This window comes from Watersipora subatra, chromosome 6, assembly GCF_963576615.1.
Source record: "Watersipora subatra chromosome 6, tzWatSuba1.1, whole genome shotgun sequence".
In the NCBI taxonomy this organism is placed as follows: Eukaryota; Metazoa; Bryozoa; class Gymnolaemata; order Cheilostomatida; family Watersiporidae; genus Watersipora; species Watersipora subatra.
This window is the reverse complement of record NC_088713.1, coordinates 27,967,841-27,990,041: the sequence shown is the minus strand read 5'-3', so window position 1 is coordinate 27,990,041 and position 22,201 is coordinate 27,967,841. Positions and strand designations below refer to the sequence as shown.

The 22,201-nt window shown below is 36.7% G+C and overlaps 1 protein-coding gene across 1 annotated transcript in view; it reads right to left on the bottom strand.

The window, feature by feature from the left end:
* The window catches only part of LOC137398181 (uncharacterized), a 63,414-nt gene that overhangs the window by 3,673 nt on the left and 37,540 nt on the right, over positions 1 to 22,201 (bottom strand). Inside the window, exons 10-17 of the mRNA XM_068084287.1 lie at positions 17,444 to 17,607; positions 17,078 to 17,179; positions 10,280 to 10,382; positions 9,628 to 9,858; positions 4,148 to 4,298; positions 3,181 to 3,355; positions 1,929 to 2,027; positions 203 to 277 (exon numbers count right to left, since the gene is read on the bottom strand). Of these exons, the coding sequence (XP_067940388.1) occupies positions 203 to 277; positions 1,929 to 2,027; positions 3,181 to 3,355; positions 4,148 to 4,298; positions 9,628 to 9,858; positions 10,280 to 10,382; positions 17,078 to 17,179; positions 17,444 to 17,607 (1,100 nt within the window). The remainder of the gene's footprint in view (positions 1 to 202; positions 278 to 1,928; positions 2,028 to 3,180; positions 3,356 to 4,147; positions 4,299 to 9,627; positions 9,859 to 10,279; positions 10,383 to 17,077; positions 17,180 to 17,443; positions 17,608 to 22,201) is intronic.

Below are 22,201 nucleotides of genomic sequence, written 5' to 3'. Positions count from 1 at the left end.
TGCTTAACCGACCTCCAAATATTATTACACAAAATAGAGAAATGCAGTTATTTATGTCTATGAAGGTTGGTGGTATCATTGAATAGGTTCAGATGCCTATGTCTATGAGAGCTGGCATCCTTGGATATGTTTCGATGCTTATGTCTATGAGAGCTGACAGCCATAGAAGGGTTCAATTGAGTGGTAGCTAAATTGTACTTACTAAAGGGCCTTCTTCAAAGTAGGTCATAGATTGCTTCAATGTGAGGTTACTTCCCTTATGGTACAACTCAGCTAGCTACAAAGAGAGTGTAACTCCCATAATCATAAACAAAATCATTAGAGACGTGACTAAACCAAGAACTTCATGGATTACAATAGAGCAACCCTACATTACACTGGGATTATTAAACAAATTATGGATATCTATACAGACAACTGGAATAAAAAATATATGAGCTGTATATAATATATACTAAAAATTCCCCTGTCATACAGCCCACGACCTGATTATGGAATAAGTGATAATGGAAAAAAGAAAGGGTAGTGCTGGCTGTTGAAAAAAGTAGTTGTCAGCAGGAATTGACAGAGACTACTATCTCAAACCTATGTTTTACAACAATAAAATAAATATTAATTAAAGCTGTAGGCCTAACCTATTGTAATGTATGTAATTTAAGGAAATATGGAATATAATAGTAATACGGAAATATGTTTATTATAACTCTGAAATGCAATATTAGAAGTAAAATGGCAAGCTGCTGTGTAATATACACAGTTTGAAAGTTGGTTGTGTTGAATGTAGAATGGTTTTGATAGCGATCTTTAACAGAAAGCAAGTATGAGCGTTCATGTGTCTGAAAGTTTTCTGCAAACCGGAACAAAATAAAAAAAATGTTCTCGTCATCAATGGGCATTGTAGTTCGGCCCTAGCTTGTACATAAGTTGCAAAGAAATCTGGCTAATGTTCTGAATAATTTAAAAACCTTCAGTAATCGGACAAAAACGTAGGCTGATAAACTGTGTACCCCATTTTCGTACCTGTAAATTGGTCTACGCCTCAAACAGTCTACGTTTATTACAGAAACCTTCAGCAATTAGACAATGCTATAGACTGGTGAAATGTGCACATTTTTCTCGTGAAATTTGGACGACTTAATGGTTATACTATTTGTCGCACGGCCTTATTGGCGTTTCGTTAGCCGGTCTTAATTTCGATTAAAAAAGGCTTCAAGTTTCTATTTCAATTTTAGGCCGAATTAATCTGTCTATTTATGTGTCATCCGATCAGATGGGTTAGTTTTAGGATATTGGGGTAACCTTTCAAAGGCTTAGTAACATATTTAAATAGATTTATATGTGTTTTGTATCATTATTATACTTAAACGACTCTACAGAAAAATTGTTAAATTTGTTGATGAGATCTCGGTACAAGGGATTGGTCATGCTGTTAACGGATAATTTTTTGGGAGTTGTGTGCACATGTGCATTTATCATAAATCTCCCAACCATTCGCTTCGCTCGTGGAAAAATAAAACAAGTAATAATACATAATAGTATATAAATAATAAATTAATCATGTAAATAAGTATGATAAATAACGTGAATAATAATATAACAAAATAATATACATAGTAAACATATATAATATATAGTATATATTAATAGAAATGTTGAAGTAAATAATTGTTTAACGCATACCTACTGAAATAAAGCTAATTTATAGTTTTGAACATAAAGTACGAAACTAAAGCTATAACTAGGTCACAGAATAATTAGGTCAAAGAATAATTAGGTCAGAGAATAATTAGGTCAAAGAATAACTTGTACTTGACACAGTTTCAAGTTTCCTTGATCTGATAGTAGCTGACAGCCAAGTAAATGCTATTCTTTAAACTATCCATAGATTATCTATAAATATGTCTATATGTATGAGTTGAATAACTTACAAATCGTCGAAGGTCATTCGGAAATCTAAAAATAGCAAGACTAGAGTTTTTGCTGACCAAATCATTGACATTCCTAAGTGCGATGTTCTCGAACGCAACCTGAAGAATAAACGTAATGCTCATATTTACTACAATGAGACCACTCAAGCATGTTTTTGTAAACATAGAGAAAACTTGTTTGATTGCGAGATGTAAATGTGGCATGGTGTTAGTGAGCACTCTCTGCTATTACAAGCCAGACTGCATATCTTATCCACCAGAATTAGCTGAAGATGAACTTACCAAAATGTGTAGTAAATTAGTAGATTTTATCAGAAAGTATCGGTATTTTTCTATCATTTGTGATTGTTTTTAATGTTTGAGGTCATCTGACTGTCAGGATGTTTCAAGTTTAAAATCGATAAAACTACATATCGATTAAAATAATCAGATCAATCGAAAGTGCGATCAACCGACAGAATATACATGTAGATGCACAACGTTTCAACTTGAACACAATAGCAGATATCAACTATCACAACCATAACAACTAGTGACATCATTTCTCACGTATTTTTCTTCTGAGCATTTTAATCGTGATCAAGTTTTATGAACTTTAATCTGAAACATTCTAGTAGTCAGATCACATCAAACATCACAAACAATCACAAATGATAGAAAATACCGACACTTTTGGAGGAAATAAACTAAAATAATTGAGCAAGTTTATCTTTAACAAAAATAGAAACAAAGCAGAAGCCAAATGAAGTAATTATCAGTTTCTAGTTTATTGACAAGGTCATGTGTGAGACAGTATCGTTTCATTGAATTTTAAAACATGGAAAGTGAATATGGCCAAGAGAGAATGACTCCTAGGAGGGAGAGAATGAATGGATACAGAGAAAGTTTTAGTTCCATGGTTACCTAACAAGAGACCTAAATGAACAGGTTTTCCCTCGTTGACTCCTCAATTATCTGTATAGCCTTGGAACTTTCCAATTGTTAGATTGAAAGCAAAAGTTGAAAAAAGGACAGAAGAAAAGCTGATCAAGCAATCACTTTAAGGTGAATATGTTTAAAACAAAAAATTTCTTACAACTGAATATTCAGCGCATAGAAAGGGATGTACTCTAAAAGGAAAAAGAGTCTGAAAGGAAGGGGTTGAGTCTAAAAGGAAGGGGTGGGTGTAAGAAACCTACAATGAATGCAGCTCACAAATAAAACAACTAGAGCTGAAGCTAGCTGAGAAGTAGGTACAAAGACAATAACTCACAAATAATACAGCTGGAGTGGAGGATGGCTGAGGAGTAAGCAAAAGGTCAAGGACAGCTTTGTCTCTCATCTGTTCCATTGGAACTTCTTCTGGATTCCGTAGAAAGAGACAATATGTGATGAGAAGATTGGGAGAGTAGAGCACCACCACATAGTCACAGTTCTTGTATGTTTCCCTACAAGATTAAGCAACCAAGTACAGTTTGTAATCTCCGACATGATTGGCTAGGTATAAGCGGCTTTGGTCAGCTGATTGATGATGCAATGCTTACCATATTTTCTGAACTATATGTGGTGACTTCTTATAGTTCGGCCAGGAGTGCATCTTATACTTCTGAGTGAGTTATGTGTGAAACTATTGACAGATTATTACCAGTTTTAAGCAAGTTATTTATGCTATAACTAACAGAATAATCCCAAACATGCTATATTACCATGTAGTGTATGCGTATTATATTAACATGCTCAGTTGTGTCATGTAGTGTATGCATATTATATTAACATGCTCAGTTGTGTCATGTAGTGTCTGCAAACTGTTCAGCCTGTTGTTGGCTCCATTATAATTGTGAGTAACTTTTTTAACATTTGTTCTTGGTGTTGGCTTTTAGGAAATAAAGCTGTCTAAAGTGGCCACTTATACTCCACTGTCACTTATATTACTTCATTAGAGTACATTTCATGGCTAGTACTACTTACATTCTGGAGTGACTTACAGTACACCAAATACAGTATGTCTAAGTGTGAGCAATCCAACTTGAAGAACGACAGCTACTGGGCATGACATGACTTGTCTGGACATGTCTGAGCCCAGTGCACAGCTGGAGACATGCCCAGTAGCTCCACCTGTCATTCCTGTCACAAGGTATGGGAATTGAACCTGTTGTTTACAGATCAGGCATGCTAGACCACTAGGCTACGACTGCTCTCTGCTTACATCGACTGGCATCACTGAACTCTGTGATACTCACTCATCAGACAGATCTCCTGTATATAGAATAACCTCTGCATTGAAGTATTGTTCAAGTACAGAACAGAGAACCGAGTCGAAGTTACGATACTCTGGTGGCAGATCTGCGGTATGGGCGATGCAAATAGTTACTTTATCTCCTCCCACCATATCTACAAAAAACAACTACTAACTGAATAATAATAATAACAGCAACTACTGAGGTTAGATGATAAAAATATCTCATAACTTCATTAAACCAATAAAATAAATACATAAGAACAAATGTTATTATAAAATACTAGAAATTTTAAAGAAATAAGAACGGCTTATCTACCTGTAGTAAATCTTTTTTTCGAAAGTTTAACATCCATTAAATGCCAGGCATTCAGCTATTACAATCATATTTATGTTAAAAATAATAAAATACTAGAAATTTTAAAGAAATAAGAACATTTTAACATGTTTATGTTAAAATAAACATCCAAATATTTAATTCAGCAAACGTATATAACTACAAGTAACTATATTTAATTCGTTAGCTATGGAATATGACACTGACACAAACGTTACAAGACAAAGGAACAATGATTTCCATGACAAGAAAATTAGAGGTCATAAATAAATAGGAAGAAGGCCCTGTATTGTTAATATTGCCAAGAAATATGGTTGCAATCAATTACCAATTGCGATTATTGATATTAAAAACAAGAAATTCGTTAAAGCAAACACAAGGAGGAGCTTAAAACTGCCGATTTGAAAGAGTTCGAGGCCATGCACGAGATCAGCGTTCAAGTGGGACAACCATTTAGTAATGGCAAGGTAGTAGAAAAAACTGAAAAACCTACATTGGCAAAAGAAAATTCAAGTGTTTAGTTTACTGGTGTGGACTGGTACATAAAACAATACTGTACAATGTATGTATAATGTATATTATTAATTTATTTAATTAATTAATCAATTTGTTTTTCATGTTTTATTCATTTCATGTTTTATTTATATATACACTGATCTACCATATATAAATACACTGGTCTACCATATAAGATACACTGGTCTACCATATATAGATACACTGGTCTACCATATATAGCTACACTGGTCTACCATATATAGATACGCTGGTCTACCATATATAAATACACTGGTCTACCATATATAGATACACTGGTTTACCATATATAGATACACTGGTCTACCATATATAGATATACTGGTCTACCATATATACATACACTGGTCTACCATATACAGATACACTAGTCTAACATATATAGATAGACTGGTCTACCATATATAGATACACTAGTCTACCATATATAGATACACTGGTCTACCACATATAGATACACTGATCTAACATATATAAATACACTGATCTACCATATATAGATACACTGGTCTACCATATATAGATACACTGATCTACCATATATAGATACACTGATCTACCATATATAGATACACTGGTCTACCATATATAGATACACTGGTCTACCATATGTAGATACACTGGTCTGCCATATATAGATACACTGGTCTACCATATATAGATACACTGGTCTACCATATATAGATACACTGGTCTACCATATACAGATACACTGGTCAACCATATATAGATACACTGGTCTACCATATACAGATACACTGGTCTACCATATATAGATACACTGGTCTACCATATATAAACACACTGGTCTATCATATATAGTTACACTAGTCTACCATATATAGATACACTGGTCTACCATGTATAGATACACTGGTCTACCATATATAGATACACTGGTCTACCATGTATAGATACACTGGTCTACCATATATAGATACACTGGTCTACCATATATAGATACACTGATCTACCATATATAGATACACTGGTCTACCATATATAAATACACTGGTCTACCACATATAGATACACTGATCTACCATATATAAATACAATGATCTACCATATATAGATACACTGGTCTACCATATATAGATACACTGATCTACCATATATAGATACACTTGTCTACCATATATAGATACACTGGTCTACCATATATAGATACACTGGTCTACCATATATAAATACACTGGTCTACCATATATAGATACAATAGTCTACCATATATAGATGCACTGGTCTACCATATATAGATACACTGGTCTACCATATATAGATACACTGGTCTACCATATATAGATACACTGGTCTACCATATATAGATACACTGGTCTACCATATATAGATACACTGATCTACTATATATAGATACACTGGTCTACCATATATAGATACACTGGTCTACCACATATAGATACACTGATCTACCATATATAAATACACTGATCTACCATATATAGATACACTGGTCTACCATATAAAGATACACTGGTCTACCATATACAGATACACTGGTCAACCATATATAGATACACTGGTCTGCCATATATAAATACACTGATCTACCATATATAGATACACTGGTCTGCCATATATAGATACACTGATCTACCATATATAGATAGACTGGTCTACCATATATAGATACACTGGTCTACCATATATAGATACACTGATCTACCATATATAGATACACTTGTCTACCATATATAGATACACTGGTCTACCATATATAGATACACTGGTCTACCATATATAAATACACTGGTCTACCATATATAGATACAATAGTCTACCATATATAGATGCACTGGTCTACCATATATAGATACACTGGTCTACCATATATAGATACACTGGTCTACCATATATAGATACACTGGTCTACCATATATAGATACACTGGTCTACCATATATAGATACACTGATCTACTATATATAGATACACTGGTCTACCATATATAGATACACTGGTCTACCACATATAGATACACTGATCTACCATATATAAATACACTGATCTACCATATATAGATACACTGGTCTACCATATAAAGATACACTGGTCTACCATATACAGATACACTGGTCAACCATATATAGATACACTGGTCTGCCATATATAAATACACTGATCTACCATATATAGATACACTGGTCTGCCATATATAGATACACTGATCTACCATATATAGATAGACTGGTCTACCATATATAGATACACTGGTCTACCATATATAGATACACTGGTCTGCCATATATAGATACACTGGTCTACCATATATAGATACACTGGTCTACCATATATAGATACACTGATCTACCATATATAAATACACTGGTCTATCATATATAAAAACACTGGTATAACATATATAGATACACTGGTCTATCATATATAGATACACTGGTATACCATATATAGATACACTGGTCTACCATATATAGACACACTAGTCTAACATATATAGATACACTGGTCTACCATATATAGATAACACTAGTCTACCATATATATACACACTGGTCTAACATATATAGGTAGATACACTGGTCTACCATATATAGATACACTGGTCTACCATATTTAGAGACACTGGTCTACCATATATAGATACACTGGACTACCATATATAGATACACTGGTCTATCATATATAGATACACTAGTCTAACATATATAGATACACTAGTCTAACATATATAGATACACTAGTCTACCATATATAGATACACTGGTCTTCCACATATAGATACACTAGTCTACCATATATGGATACACTGGTCTACCATATATAGATACACTGGTACAATATATATAGATACATTGGTCTATCTTATATAAATACACTGGTCAACCATATATAGATACACTGGTCTAACATATATAGATACACTAGTCTACCATATATAGATACACTAGTCTACTATATATAGATACACTGGTCTACCATATATAGATACACTGGTCTACCATATATAAATACACTGGTCTACCATATATATATACACCGGTGTACCATATATAGATACACTGGTCTACCATTTATAGATACACTGGTCTATCATATATAGATACACTGGTCTACCATATATAGATACACTGGTCTACCATATATAGATACACTGGTATACCATATATAGATACACTGGTCTACCATATATAGACACACCAGTCTAACATATATAGATACACTGGTCTACCATATATAGATACACTAGTCTACCATATATATACACACTGGTCTAACATATATAGGTAAATACACTGGTCTACCATATATAGATACACTGGTCTACCATATATAGAGACACTGGTCTATCATATATAGATACACTAGTCTAACATATATAGATACACTAGTTTAACATATATAGATACACTAGTCTACCATATATAGATACACTGGTCTTCCACATATAGATACACTAGTCTACCATATATGGATACACTGGTCTACCATATATAGATACACTGATACAATATATATAGATACACTGGTCTACCATATATAAATACACTGGTCTACCATATATAGATACACTGGTCTAACATATGCGTGCAAGACACTGGAACATCAAGCCGACACTTCTATTCACCTAGGCAGCTAGATGCCAGCTACATAACATATTCAAATAGGCAGCTAGAGGGCAGCTATATAACATATTCGATTAGGCAGCTAGAGGCTAGCTATATAACATAGTTAAATGACACATGTTAATACACAAAGGAGGTGGTAACACACGAACCGAGTACTCATGCCCGTAGAATTCTTTGCTTACCTTCACGATTGGGAGCCATGTACTGGGGTCTCTTTGCTTACCTTCAGGATTGGGAGCCATATACTGGGTTCTCTTTGTTTACCTTCAGGACTGGGAGCCATGTACTGGGATCTATTTGCCCACCTTCTGGATTGGGAGCCATGTACTTGGCTCTCTTTGCTTACCCTCAGGATTGGGAGTCATGTACTCGGATCTCTTTGCTTACCCTCAGGATTGGGAGTCATGTACTAGGATCTCTTTGTTTACCTTCATAATCAGGAGCCATGTACTGGGGTCTCTTTGCTTACCTTCAGGATTGGGAGCCATGTACTCGGGGATCCCTTTGCTTACCTTCAGAATTGGGAGCCATGTACTGGTATCTCTTTGCTTACCTTCAGGATTGGGAGTCATGTACTAGGATCTCTTTGTTTACTTTCAGGATTGGGAGCTATGTACTGGGGTCTCTTTGCTTACCTTCAGAATCAGGAGCCATGTACTGGGGTCTCTTTGCTTACCCTCAGGATTGGGAGCCATGTACTGGTATCTCTTTGCTTACCTTCAGGATTGGGAGTCATGTACTAGGATCTCTTTTTTACCTTCAGAATCAGGAGCCATGTACTGGTATCTCTTTGCTTACCTTCAGGATTGGGAGTCATGTACTAGGATCTCTTTTTTTGCCTTCAGAATCAGGAGCCATGTACTCGGATCTCTTTGCTTACCTTCAGGATTGGGAGTCATGTACTGGGGTCTCTTTGTTTACCTTCAGAATTGGGAGCCATGTACTGGGATCTATTTGCCCACCTTCAGGATTGGGAGCCATGTACTTGGCTCTCTTTGCTTACCTTCAGGTTTAGGAGCCATGTAATTTGATCTCTTTGTAGAAAAGAAAAGTTTAGGTGTACAGTCATAGTCGTGATGTAAACGGCGCCTCCTCCGAATCAAGATGAATGTGATTAGGCCAAAAACTACTATGACAATGAACATGAGGACTGCTGCCACAATCCCAATTGTTTGCTCTCCTGTACTGTTAATCACAGGGTGAGACTGTGGAGATGGAGTGCTTTGCGTACTTCCTGGAAGTAATGGTGAATACCATTTAGCGGAGCCATATAAAGCACTATAATTGGGTTGGGTATCCACAGACAGATGGAAAGAAAGAAACAAGCACTAAAAGTCTAAGAGAGCTCAATGAGAGTTAACCTTAGTTGGTAAGAAGGTGTCTACAATGTAAACATACAGTACAAATTAAACTATCATATACAGACAAAAGTAATACTTCAAACAGAGTAATAACATAACTAAACACAGTACAATATTATATATAGACAAAGGTAATACTTCAAACAGCAATAATATAACTATGTACAGTACCATATCATATATAGACAAAGGTAAAACTTTAAACAGCATGCTAGTATATAGCAAAGCATACATACATCATAACAAATAGTAATAATCAGGAGTAGATAATTCACCAAATTCAAACAAATTTACCTTGAATTATTTCTCCTAAAGACCTGCTTGTAGAACAAGGTCTACACTCTCCAGCAATATCACAAAGGCCTGCGACAGGACATAATGCCATCTGTGGTTTTACCTGCATACAGAGTATAGACATCTATAGTTATAGGTGCTTATACTTATGCTAGCTATGCAACCATGTTAGTTCTTAAATACATGTACAAACAATTCATCATACAGATTTTAGTGACATGCCTATACAAAGTAGATGAAAGGCAATCGGGTATGCATACAGCTGGTCTACACATGTTTTGTTTTCCAATGCGTAGTCCGCAGTTTGATAGCTGTAGGTGTCATATATATGTATATATATTTCTCAGTGTTGGTGTGTGTAAATGTCCTTTGGTATGTCAGGCTATAGCTGTTAAAATATTGGAATGAAGAATTTGTTTTGCAGAAAATTTGATCTCAAAACCTCCCCTTCACCAGACGAAGCTAAACCATTGCGCTACGCGAGATTAATAGATATATTTGGGGTGATATGTGTGACTATCTGGGTGAAAGCACCGCTACGCTCTACGCAACGTGATTTAAGCTTGCTCTAACAGCTCTAATTAGTAAGTTGCTAGTCTACTCAAATTAGCCATTGGCAATGTGCCAGGCTAATGGCAAGTGGTAAGCAACTACATTACCTTTCACTGTTTATAAGCCGATTTTTAAAACTCGCGCAATGCCGGGCATTCCGGTGGTATATATATAAAATCAGTAAAACAAACTATTACTTTAGACAAAACATTTCATTACTAATAGTTTCATGCTTGCTGATAGCTTTGAAAAGTACTTTGACAGCAAGCATGAAACTATAAGGAATAAAGTAACTTATATGAATTTAGATTAATAAAAACATAATTGAAAAAAGTTTTTCGTATACATTTTAGTAAACTTTTACCTAAAATTTTATCACTTATCTGGAGTTTAAACTTGCGGTGGCAATCTTCGTGAATTGAAGTTCAGCAGAATGTGAAATTCTAATTCCAAAATTTTAACAGCTATAGCTGGACGTACCGAAGGACGCGTCACAGACGACAAACTCTGAGAAATATATATACAGATATACACCATAAAACCTACATTTGAACGCCATCTTTATGTGCATGCCATTTCCAAATTCGTCGATCATTACGAACCCATAGAAAATGATCAGTAAAAAAATTAAATTATCAACAAAATCGTACTAATAATGAGTTAGTTACAACAATAACAATTATTCCCTTCGTTGTTGCTGTTAATATCGAAGTCCATTTTCTAACTCCAAAGCTTTACGATTTTTTGTTATAAATTTAAAAGCAACCCTACAGAAATAATTGACATCTGTAACAAGCTAATAGTAGCTTCCTAATTAAAGATGTGGTTGCGTCGAAAAGGTCGAATTAATGAAATTAAGACTAATAAAAGGCTAAAACATCAGCTGCAATTTGATGTCATTTTTGTCTTTATAGACTAATCCTGTCCAGAGATATATGCGTTTGAATGAGGCCATCTTTTAAAAAGCTCACATTCGAGCGGGTGCTTCATTCGCGACGTGAGTGATACATCTGAAAAGAGTTCACGAGCGATAAATATAAGGTCGCTTCATTAGCCAATCATTGGCACAAAATTTTTATATAGGTCGTAATAAATATCACTCGTAAAACGTGTTGTCTGTGATCTCAAATTTAGGGATTTTACTCTATTATTAAATCGCATGGACATCGATATTTACTAAATTAATTAACACCGTTACTTTAATGAATTACTCGATCGACACGTTTTATTGACGAATAACAAAATTCTAAAAATTATTGTAAAGTTACTGCGAAGGTGACTTCGAGTTTTCTGGGCATCAGGTGGTTAATGTGCTACGGAGGAAGATAGGAGAATGGAGGTAAATTCATCTTTTACTTTGAGTCTCCTATAGATATACTGTTGAGTTTACATTCAGATTATAATTCATTGTTTGAGGTTATAATGTAATTTCCCGCGCATGCAAGAGACGTATGTACAGTGAGTTCTTGATGGCTCCTTTTTAATCCATAGCATCTAGCAATACAATGGCTTAGATTGATGAATATACCAAAGGTAATAACTTTAGTACTTATTAATACATGTACTAATTAATCATATTATAACCTAATGCTATCACCAATCATAGTTATTATCTTTTATCGTTTCACCTAGCTATATTTTTGTCTAATTTTCTTTGGCAGTTTCATCTAGTAAATTAGATTTATGATTTGACTTTAGATGTTCACTTCTCACTTGTTGAAGGTGAAGAAAATCGATTGATCAGTAGATACGTGTTACAATGACGTATCTATGAATGACATATATTTATTGAATTTGTTTTATTGATTACAGGATGTTTATGTGGTCCCACCAGCCGAAGCAGCTTTGTCAGTGTGAAAACTGTCATAAATGGGGAAGAGAGACTTGAATGTGTGCTGCATAAACCATTATGTTTTGTTTGAGTTTGCTGCAGTAGATGAGTTTGTCTTATTGTATTAGCTGAAACTATGTGAGTGGCCACGACTTGATGGATATTTTTAATAAAAGCTTTGCTGAGACGAAAATTTTTTGCCTGTAAAAATTATATAATAAAATAATATTGTTGAAGATAATGCAAAACATGATTTCCGGAACATTGAATGCATCATAGCCCCGTTGACACCTGTGCTGAAATCTTGTCTAATAGATGGATTTATGAAGTGCAATCGGAGCTGCATGAACAGGAGTTTTTGCATAGCTCGACCATTGGTTTAGTACTTGAATCAACAAATCAAATGTGACCAGTGAATTTTTTTTCTACAAATTGATACCAATAATGACTCGATAACGTTGACAGTCGACTATACAATGTACATGACTTTTAGGGATGTAGTTTGTTTCGCCACATAATCTTTTCAAAGACACAGCTAGCTTATTTTACTTAGTAAGAAAGTAGTTTTCGGTGTGGGCAATGATATACAGCACCTCCCCAAGGATAGACAGTGGGCATCCTGTGTGCGGGACTTTTGGGGATCTGTATATCATTAGTGCGGGTAGCGACGGAAGTGTGCCGATACAAAGACCTTTTTCTACATAGTTTGCTTGGCAGAATTACCGTAGACCGGTAGAATTGGTAGTCGGTACTAAGATGTTTACACAGCATTTAGAAAAAGCTAATATGACAAGCTTTTAATTTGCTTTGTTTGAGGCGTTGGAGACATTGGTAATAATGTATCTGTAGCTGGATTTAAAATCTTATTCTAGCAAACACGAGCAAATATAAGATAAAATTTATGCCAATATAGCCACGTAGGGCTAGACTTTTATCGCAATAGCCGATGTGATTTTGAGAGTTAGTGACAGGTTGTATCACGCATTACATCACTTTGGGCAAGTCTGGGCATGGTTTTTGCCCTGAGCGTTTTTACCGCGATTGAGTCTTTTCGATTTTAATCTTCAAATATCTTGACAATGAGATCGCCTAACACAACAAACAAATCAACTGATAGACATAGAAAAATACTTTCTTTTAAAATCAACTCAAATTTGACGCAACTACATCTTTAATGCAGTCGTGTTACTCAGACGTATGTGAAAAACCCGTAAACCAATTACCATAGATATAGTAGGGTTTATTAAATTTATGACAATTATGATGGAATTTTTAGGCTACCGTATTTTTCGGACCATTAGCCGCTACTTTTTTTGACGATTTGAGCCAAGCGGCTTATATAAGGGTGCGGCTATTCTGTGGCTTTTTCTTTCACCGCTAGGGCGCATTAACCAGAATCTCTGGTTAGTGCGCCTCTAATGGTACTGTTCCGTTAGACACTAGGTTAAAAGCATCGTTTTAAAACGCAAAGTTGCTGCCGCGTTAAAAAGCAACGTCCTGAGTTCTGCAGCCTATACAAAGGTGCAGCCTATGTATTGTTTTATTATCGTTTTTTGGAAAATAAAGCAGATACGGCTTATATAGGGGTGCTGTTTATAGTCCTAAAAGTACGGTATATTCAAATCCGAGTTTAGAGTTCTCTTTTGTAGCTTAATTAATTTGAAATCACAGAAACTCGTTTATTAAAATTCCAAGATGTTTCAAAGCAAACAATGAACATAGCTAAAGATTCAGAGTAGAGAAATTGTGCTTGTCATTTGAAAAGACTGTAGGTTATGCATGCGTCTAAAGGTTTATCATTTTTTAGGTAAAATGTAGTTTAAATAGCGACACGTAAAAGTTTTGCTGTGATAATTAAGCTGTTTGGACACTAAAATTGACAAGTTAAGCAGTGCTGAAGAAGAAGAGTTGAGATCAGCAGACATTGTGGAAAGTATTGAACAGCCAGAAAACTATGAAATGATTTCAAGCGAAAGCAGCAATTCGAATGCAACTGTCCGAGTAGGGGATGCAAAAGTTTTTGTTTCTGAATGTATTATAAATACGGTTTGTTTATGTCACTTGTTCTTGAATATATATTTGTAGCATTTGATGGATTACTATTACATAACTTATGAACTTTCAGATTTATAGCATATTATTTGATAGCATTTGCGATTATCAAAACTCGGCTTACAATGGATCGACATTCATTTACGCACCAAAAAGTATGAATTGGTACAAATAACTAGTGTCGGGATAGGTTGAAGCTACTTCTTTTTCCAGGTTGACATTTTGCTCTGGAGTCATGACAGGTCTCTTTCGTACTTTCACATTTCTCAGGTGACTTGTGGCGTATCTGGCATCAGGTGACTGGAGGTGTATCTGGCATCAGGTGACTGGTGGTGTATCTGGCATCAGGTGACTGGTGGTGTATCTGGCATCAGGTGACTGGTAGTGTATCTGGCAGCAGGCGTGTAGTGGCGTATCTGGCATCAGGTGACTGGTGGTGTTTCTGGCATCAGGTGACTGGTAGTGTGTCTGGCATCAGGTGAGTAGTGGTGTGTCTGGCATCAGGTGACTGGAGGCATGTCTGGTATCAGGTGACTGGAGGCATATCTGGTATCAGGTGACTAGAGGTGTATCTGGTATCAGGTGACTAGAGGCGTATCTGGTATCAGGTGACTGGTGGTGTATCTGGCATCAGGTGACTGGAGGTGTATCTAGTATCAGGTGACTAAAGGTGTATTTGGTATCAGGTGACTAGAGGCATATCTGGTTTCAGGTGACTGGTGGTGTATCTGGCATCAGGTGATTGGAGGTGTATCTAGTATCAAGTGACTAAAGATGTATCTGGTATCAGGTGACTAGAGGCGTATCCCGTATCAGGTGACGAGAGGTGTATCTGGTATCGGGTGACTGGCGGTGTTTCACCACCAGAAGTTACACCAGTAAGACACCGCGGAAGCAGGAAATAGACTTGCCGTGACTCAAGAGAGATTTGTATAACAAGGGTCCCATAGTTAGCCTTAATAATATCGGTTTCTCTTTTTCTGGTCTACCAAGCTGAATATCCCGAATTTGAGTCTTGATGAAACCGCTATTTTAATTTAAGCTCTAACCTCGGCTCTGGAAAAACGGATGGACAGATGAACAGACAGACAGCGGTTTTAGAATAGTAAACATATATTTTCGTTTTACATAATTTTGGACATTGAATTTGTTGGAGTTACTAGGATAGAGTGTTTACGAGCTGAGCCTGCCTTTTTTGCATTCACTTAACACATTTAATTCAACCTAGCCATGCGAGTCATTTGTCAAGTCTACTTCCTGTGTCTGTTGTCACATGTTGGCTGACAATCAACCAATGAGAGCTCTCATCAGTCCAAAGAAAGTGTTACGCATTCAGTAAACTGCAGTAAACAAGTACCAAATCTGCAAGCACATTTTGTAAATCATGTCATGGAGTACGACAGAAAATGACGCCGCGGTTTTAACTGAAATTTGTGAATATCGCTTTCAAAACTACCAAGCGACATTTTTCAGCAGTTTTTGACATAATCAAAAACCAATTCAATGAACGAAACCCAAAGCAGGCGATGTCACATGACATTGACCTCAACTAATGACCTCATTACGCCCGTACAAGTATTTTGTAATTCCTAGCGTTTTATTGCTGAATAAATAATTTTTAATCTTTGTACGTTTTAACGATTAGTTAAAATTGTATTAATAACCACATAATAAAACAATCTTATTTAAATTTATTAATATTTTATGTAATTCTTTTATATAGTATATTTATAATTTTTCATTATATGTAACATTAAGTTTCTCACATGTCAGTACTCTAACTCCAAACATAAAGAGAAGTTTACAGATACAAATCTTTAGATGCTGTGTAAAATCTGTACTGCAAACATTTGAACAATATTTTAGGTTCACGAATGCGGCTTATACACAAGGATTTACAGTAATTGTTGGTTGTTATAGGAACGTCTATTATGTATATAAACATAGAATATATATACAAACATAACATGCTAGTTATATGTGTAGCATTCAAATAATAAAAAACTTCAGACATGTTATCAAAGATTGCTTCGTGTGTTGAAAAAAACCTGCATTAAAATTTAAAGTTGCATGTCAAAAATGTGTATGTAAAGGATGAAAGGTAGAAGTTTAGCAGTACATTTAATAGGTTTACATGTGCGAGACAGTCCTACACGCTTCAAAAGCTCTAATTGAACGCCAGCCGCTATTTGAATGCCACCTCTATTTGAATGCCACCTCTATTTGAACCCCCCTATGAGAGAGAAGAGTTCAAAAATAGAGCGCAATTGACATTCAATTAGAGGCTTTACGATGCATTTATGATTATTTTAATAGAAATTTGAAAACACGTATTACAGCTAGCAACTACTATAGCCTTTCACCTCTACAACGATTACATCATCAGGTTTGAAAACCTCCGACAAATTCTTTCCATTTAGAGTGAAGTTTGTCCAGGACCAGTCGTCTCGCGCCTCTGGGTAGACCTAAAAATAGACACCACATGTTCACTTCATCCAAAAGTAAACGAATCCTAAATTAATTTTATTTGACACAGTTTTAGTATACTAGTTTTAGAAAAGCCTGTATGACAAATAAAAACCTTGATTATCCAAATGTGAAATAAAATTTAGCAAGAATAACAACGAGTAAGCTTAACTCCCTAGTCTAAGCCATCACAACAATCACCAACTGTTACGGCAACTACCCATCTTCATCGACGGACAGACAAAGAAAGGTACGATCCAGACCTTTGTAACAATATTAACTGTTTCAGAACCAGAGGTATTCTTCTGGAATTGGAGAATGTAGAAAAGTATATAATGAAGTTTGGGAGCTACTTGAAATCTCACGAGTGCGTCATTTGTTGAGGAGATAGACAGGTTAGGTCGTTCCTCAGGTTTGTAGTCAGCACCTGCAATGGAATCATTTTGTTTCCTGAGTGGAGCGTAACAGCGATTTGATGAGACATTTGAGAGTATTGAGAGTATTGGCTTTACAATAAAAATACAAACTCACAGAGCGAGCGATTAATTCTGTGGATGTTGAATCTTTCAAACAACTAACAAAAAACTAAACCTTTGTGACCTCATATTAAAAAGACTTGTTTTTCACCAATATTATGATCACTTTGGCTAATTCATTTTAAAAGTATACAATTACATATAGGACCAACAAACGATAAGTAGATATACACGAACAAATACATATAGGACCAACAAAGGATAAGTAGATATACATGTACAATTACATACGGGACCAGCAAAGGATAAGTAGATATACATGTACAACTACATATAGGACCAATACATGATACGTAGATATACATGTACAATTACAAATATGACCAACAAAGGATGAGTAGATATACATGTACAATTACTTATAGGACCAACAAAGGATAAGTAGATATACATGTACAATTAAATATAGGACCAACAAAGGATAAGTAGATATACACATACAACTACATATAGGACCAGTAAAGGATAAGTAGATATACATGTACAATTATATATGAGACTAGTAAAGGATAAGTATATATACATGTACAATTACACATAGGACCAGTAAATGATATATATATATATATAGTGAAACTCGGATAACTCAAACTTCAAGGGACCGAGCAAAAGTGTTCGAATTATCAGAGCGTTCAAGTTATCAGAGCACTATCACAAGTCCATGTATTTACTTATTTATTAGTAGATACATGTACATATACAAACTATAATATAAATCAAAAGCACAAATGGCTTGTTTCAAATTAAATGCTTCTAATGTAAAGCTTAAAACGTTTTTATCAAAAAGTATGGAGATTTTTTTATCACTTGAGATTGGTTTGTTGTTTGAGGTGATGTTATTGCAAGGACGTTTTTTAGATTGACATTGGCAAAACTTGATCGTTGCTGAAATGCTCAAAAGAAAAGACATCTTTTTCTTTTGAGCGTTTTACCCACGATCAATTTTGCCGATTTTTCTTGAAGTTTATGCAAAGATTACATTACTTTACCTGAGATTCGTTAAGAGCAACACTCCGAGGCAGTTCAATTAAAAGTTTTACGAGGTTTACGATACATTGTATATCACTCACGCTTTTTGAATGGATACTTATTGAATGTACACACGTATTCTGTGTTTAGGTCCAACGATGAATAGTTTTTTAGCTAAGACAACGTATACGTTTAATTACAACAATCTTTAAGACGTTTTAAACATTCAACATTCCGACGTTGATTTAACACGGAATCAACGTAGGAAAACTATTCATCACGGGCTAGCCGGGTCACGCACTCAAGGATTTTCGCCACGTAAATACAAAACAAAAACAACATGCTGTTTTTGTTTTGTATGTGCGTGGCGAAAATCCTTGCGCGCGTGACCCGGCTAGTCCGTGCTATTCATCGTAAAGCAGGATAAATCAAATTTCACCAAACCTTTAGAAAAGTCGTTGACAAAAATGTTTTGCCGATGGAGGTAATAACGACGCTTATGAATTACGAAAAAGTGAGGTTTACCTCTATGGCTTGGAATAAAGTGATTTTCTAAAGCGATAGCAACCGTTTTGGTAGCCGTTGGGCAAAAAACAGTTCGTTATAACAGTGTTGAGTTCGAATTATATAGAGCCATTCATCATTGCGTGGGAATGGACCAAGCAAATCCAGTCGAGTTAACCATGTGTTCGCTATATCCGAGGGCGAGTTATCCATGTTTCACTGTATATATATATATATATATATACTCAGGACAGATAGCGCAGTTGGTGTATCGGTGGTATCGGGACCGTGATCATTAGGTCCTCGGTTCAAACCCCTACAACTGCACTTTTCTAGTGGTCCTTAGACAAGACCCTTGCTTGTATAATGTCTACAACCTCTATGATGAGTGCAATAACCAAAGCCATGCCGGCTCGGACGTCGCCCGGTCAAACAAGGTCCGCGCTGCCTGTAGCTGAACCAGGACAAGGCAGCGAAAAATTGGCTACTGGTTCAAAACGGATGAAATGGACTCGGACTGATAACACGGACCTCATGCAGTGCTACTTTATGAGTGAACCTCAAAAGTGGGGCTACATGGGAAGGATGCATCAACTGTGGATAAACATGCGCCCTGAATTGCCACTAACCCCTAAGCAACTTGTAGCTTAGAGGAGTAACATAATCAAGCAGCACTTCATATCGGAACTTGAGGTAGATGAAATTAGGGAAGAGTTCACCCAGGTAACCTCGACCAATGAGGAGTGCATATCAACACACACTGTGACACATCCTTGATCATGTGTTGACTCACGGGTTGAAGAAAACATACACTTGGACCTTGACCCAAGGGTGAAAGAGCTTGCGGAAAACATCATCAACAAGATACCAGCTGTTAATGATTATGGAAGCAGGGTACCACTACGAATAGTTAGCAAGGCCATACCTAAGAAGCTGTTAAAAAACATTAACTTGGCACTGGAGTCGATCCCAACTGGATCAATCAGTGAGACTAATGCCCTATTCTACAGTACAGCAACTGTCATCTTGGAGGAGATGGGTATTAAGCCACTGCCAACAAGGCTTCAAGCCATTCCATCCTGGCAGCTGAGGCTACAAAATAAGATCAAAGACTTGCGCAAGAAAGTTAGTAGGCTCAGTGAGAGATCTAACCACAGTTTAGAGCGTCCAAAAAGAGAAACCACAATAGAAGCTCTAGAGTCTGCCAAACAGCAGCTAGTAGCACTCTCGGCACGACTGAAGCGGTACACCAAAAAACGGGATAACAAGAGAATGAACGAACTGTTCATCAATAATCCATCTAGAGTGTATTCCCAGTTCAAAGGTGAACTGCAGAGGCCAATGTCTGAGCCTCCCCGATCTAGCACTTCAAAGTTCTGGAAGGACATCTGGGAGAAAGGGACTACTCATAACACCACTGCAAATTGGCTGAAGAAGCTTAACGACAGCCGTCAAAACACTGTGGCTCAGCAAGGACTCACCATCAGCAAAGAGGACATCAAGTGCAGAGTGCAGCGTATGAAAAACTGGGCAGCACCTGGCCATGACATGATTCAAGCCTTCTGGTTAAAGAAATTGACATCACTTCACAATAGAATGGCTAAACAGATGGAATGCCTGATAGAACAAGGTGACCATCCAGAATGGCTGACCAAAGAACGAACTGTACTTTTGATAAAAGATCCAAAGCAGGGGCCGATTCCCAAGAACTATCGACCAATAACATGCTTGCCCACCACCTGGAAACTGCTCTCAGGAATAGTTGCAGACAAACTGGAAGAGCACATGAGTCACTATATGACCAGTGCTCAGAAAGGAATTGGACGCAACACCCGAGGAGCCAAACATCCGTTACTGGTGGATCGGACGGTCTGTCAAGACAGCAGGAGTAGGCAAACCAATCTTGCCATGGCTTGGATTGACTACAAAAAGGCCTATGACTCAATTCCCCATAGTTGGGTACTTGAGTGCCTCAGTATGTACAATGTTCACCCTGCTCTTGTGGCATTCATCAAGATGTCAATGACCAAATGGAAGACGGAACTGGAGGCTAATGGCAAAAAGCTGGCGAGTGTAAAAATTAAGCAAGGCATCTATCAAGGTGACTCCTTATCACCGCTGCTCTTCTGCATATGCCTAAACCCTCTAAGCAATATGCTGGAGGAGACTCAATATGGGTACCAGTTTAAGAGTGGCACCAAGATAAACCACCTCTTCTACATGGATGACATCAAGCTGTACGCTAACAAAGAAAGGGACATTGATTCGCTAATACACCTCACTCAGGTATACAGCAAGGACATCGGAATGACCTTCGGTATTGAGAAATGTGGAAGGCTAATTCTTAAGAAAGGCCATTCTATGCTCACAGATGGCCTAAGAATGCCAAATGGTACCATCAAAGATATAGAAGAAGGGTACAAGTACTTGGGGATTATGCAAAGCAACATCAACCACGAAGCCGAGGTACGTCACAAAGCCATTACCGAATACAAGAAACGCCTTCGGCAGGTCTTACGAAGCCAGCTCAACGCCAAGAACCAAGTCATGGCAATAAATACCTACGCACTGCCAGTAGTAAGATATCCAGCAGGCATAATAAAGTGGACAGAGGAAGCCATCAAAGAGACAGATATAGCAACTCGTAAACTGCTGACCATGCATGGAGCACTCCACCCAAAATCTGATACTACTAGATTGTATCTCGATAGGAAAGATGGTGGTAGGGGACTCAAAAGTGTGCAGCAGACAGCGAAAGAGGAGGAGCAAAACATCAAAGCATATGCAGCCTCCATGGCCACTTCAGATAAGTTGCTAGCTGAATTTCAATCGGCTGCTCTTACAACGGACCTACGCCCTGATGATGAGGAAATTGACTGACACACGAAACCTCTTCATGGTGCTTACCACTGACAAATATCTAAGGTTGGCGATCTTCACCAGACATATATGTGGCTGAACAAAGGAAACCTAACGGCCAATACAGAGTCGCTAATCATGGCAGCCCAGGAG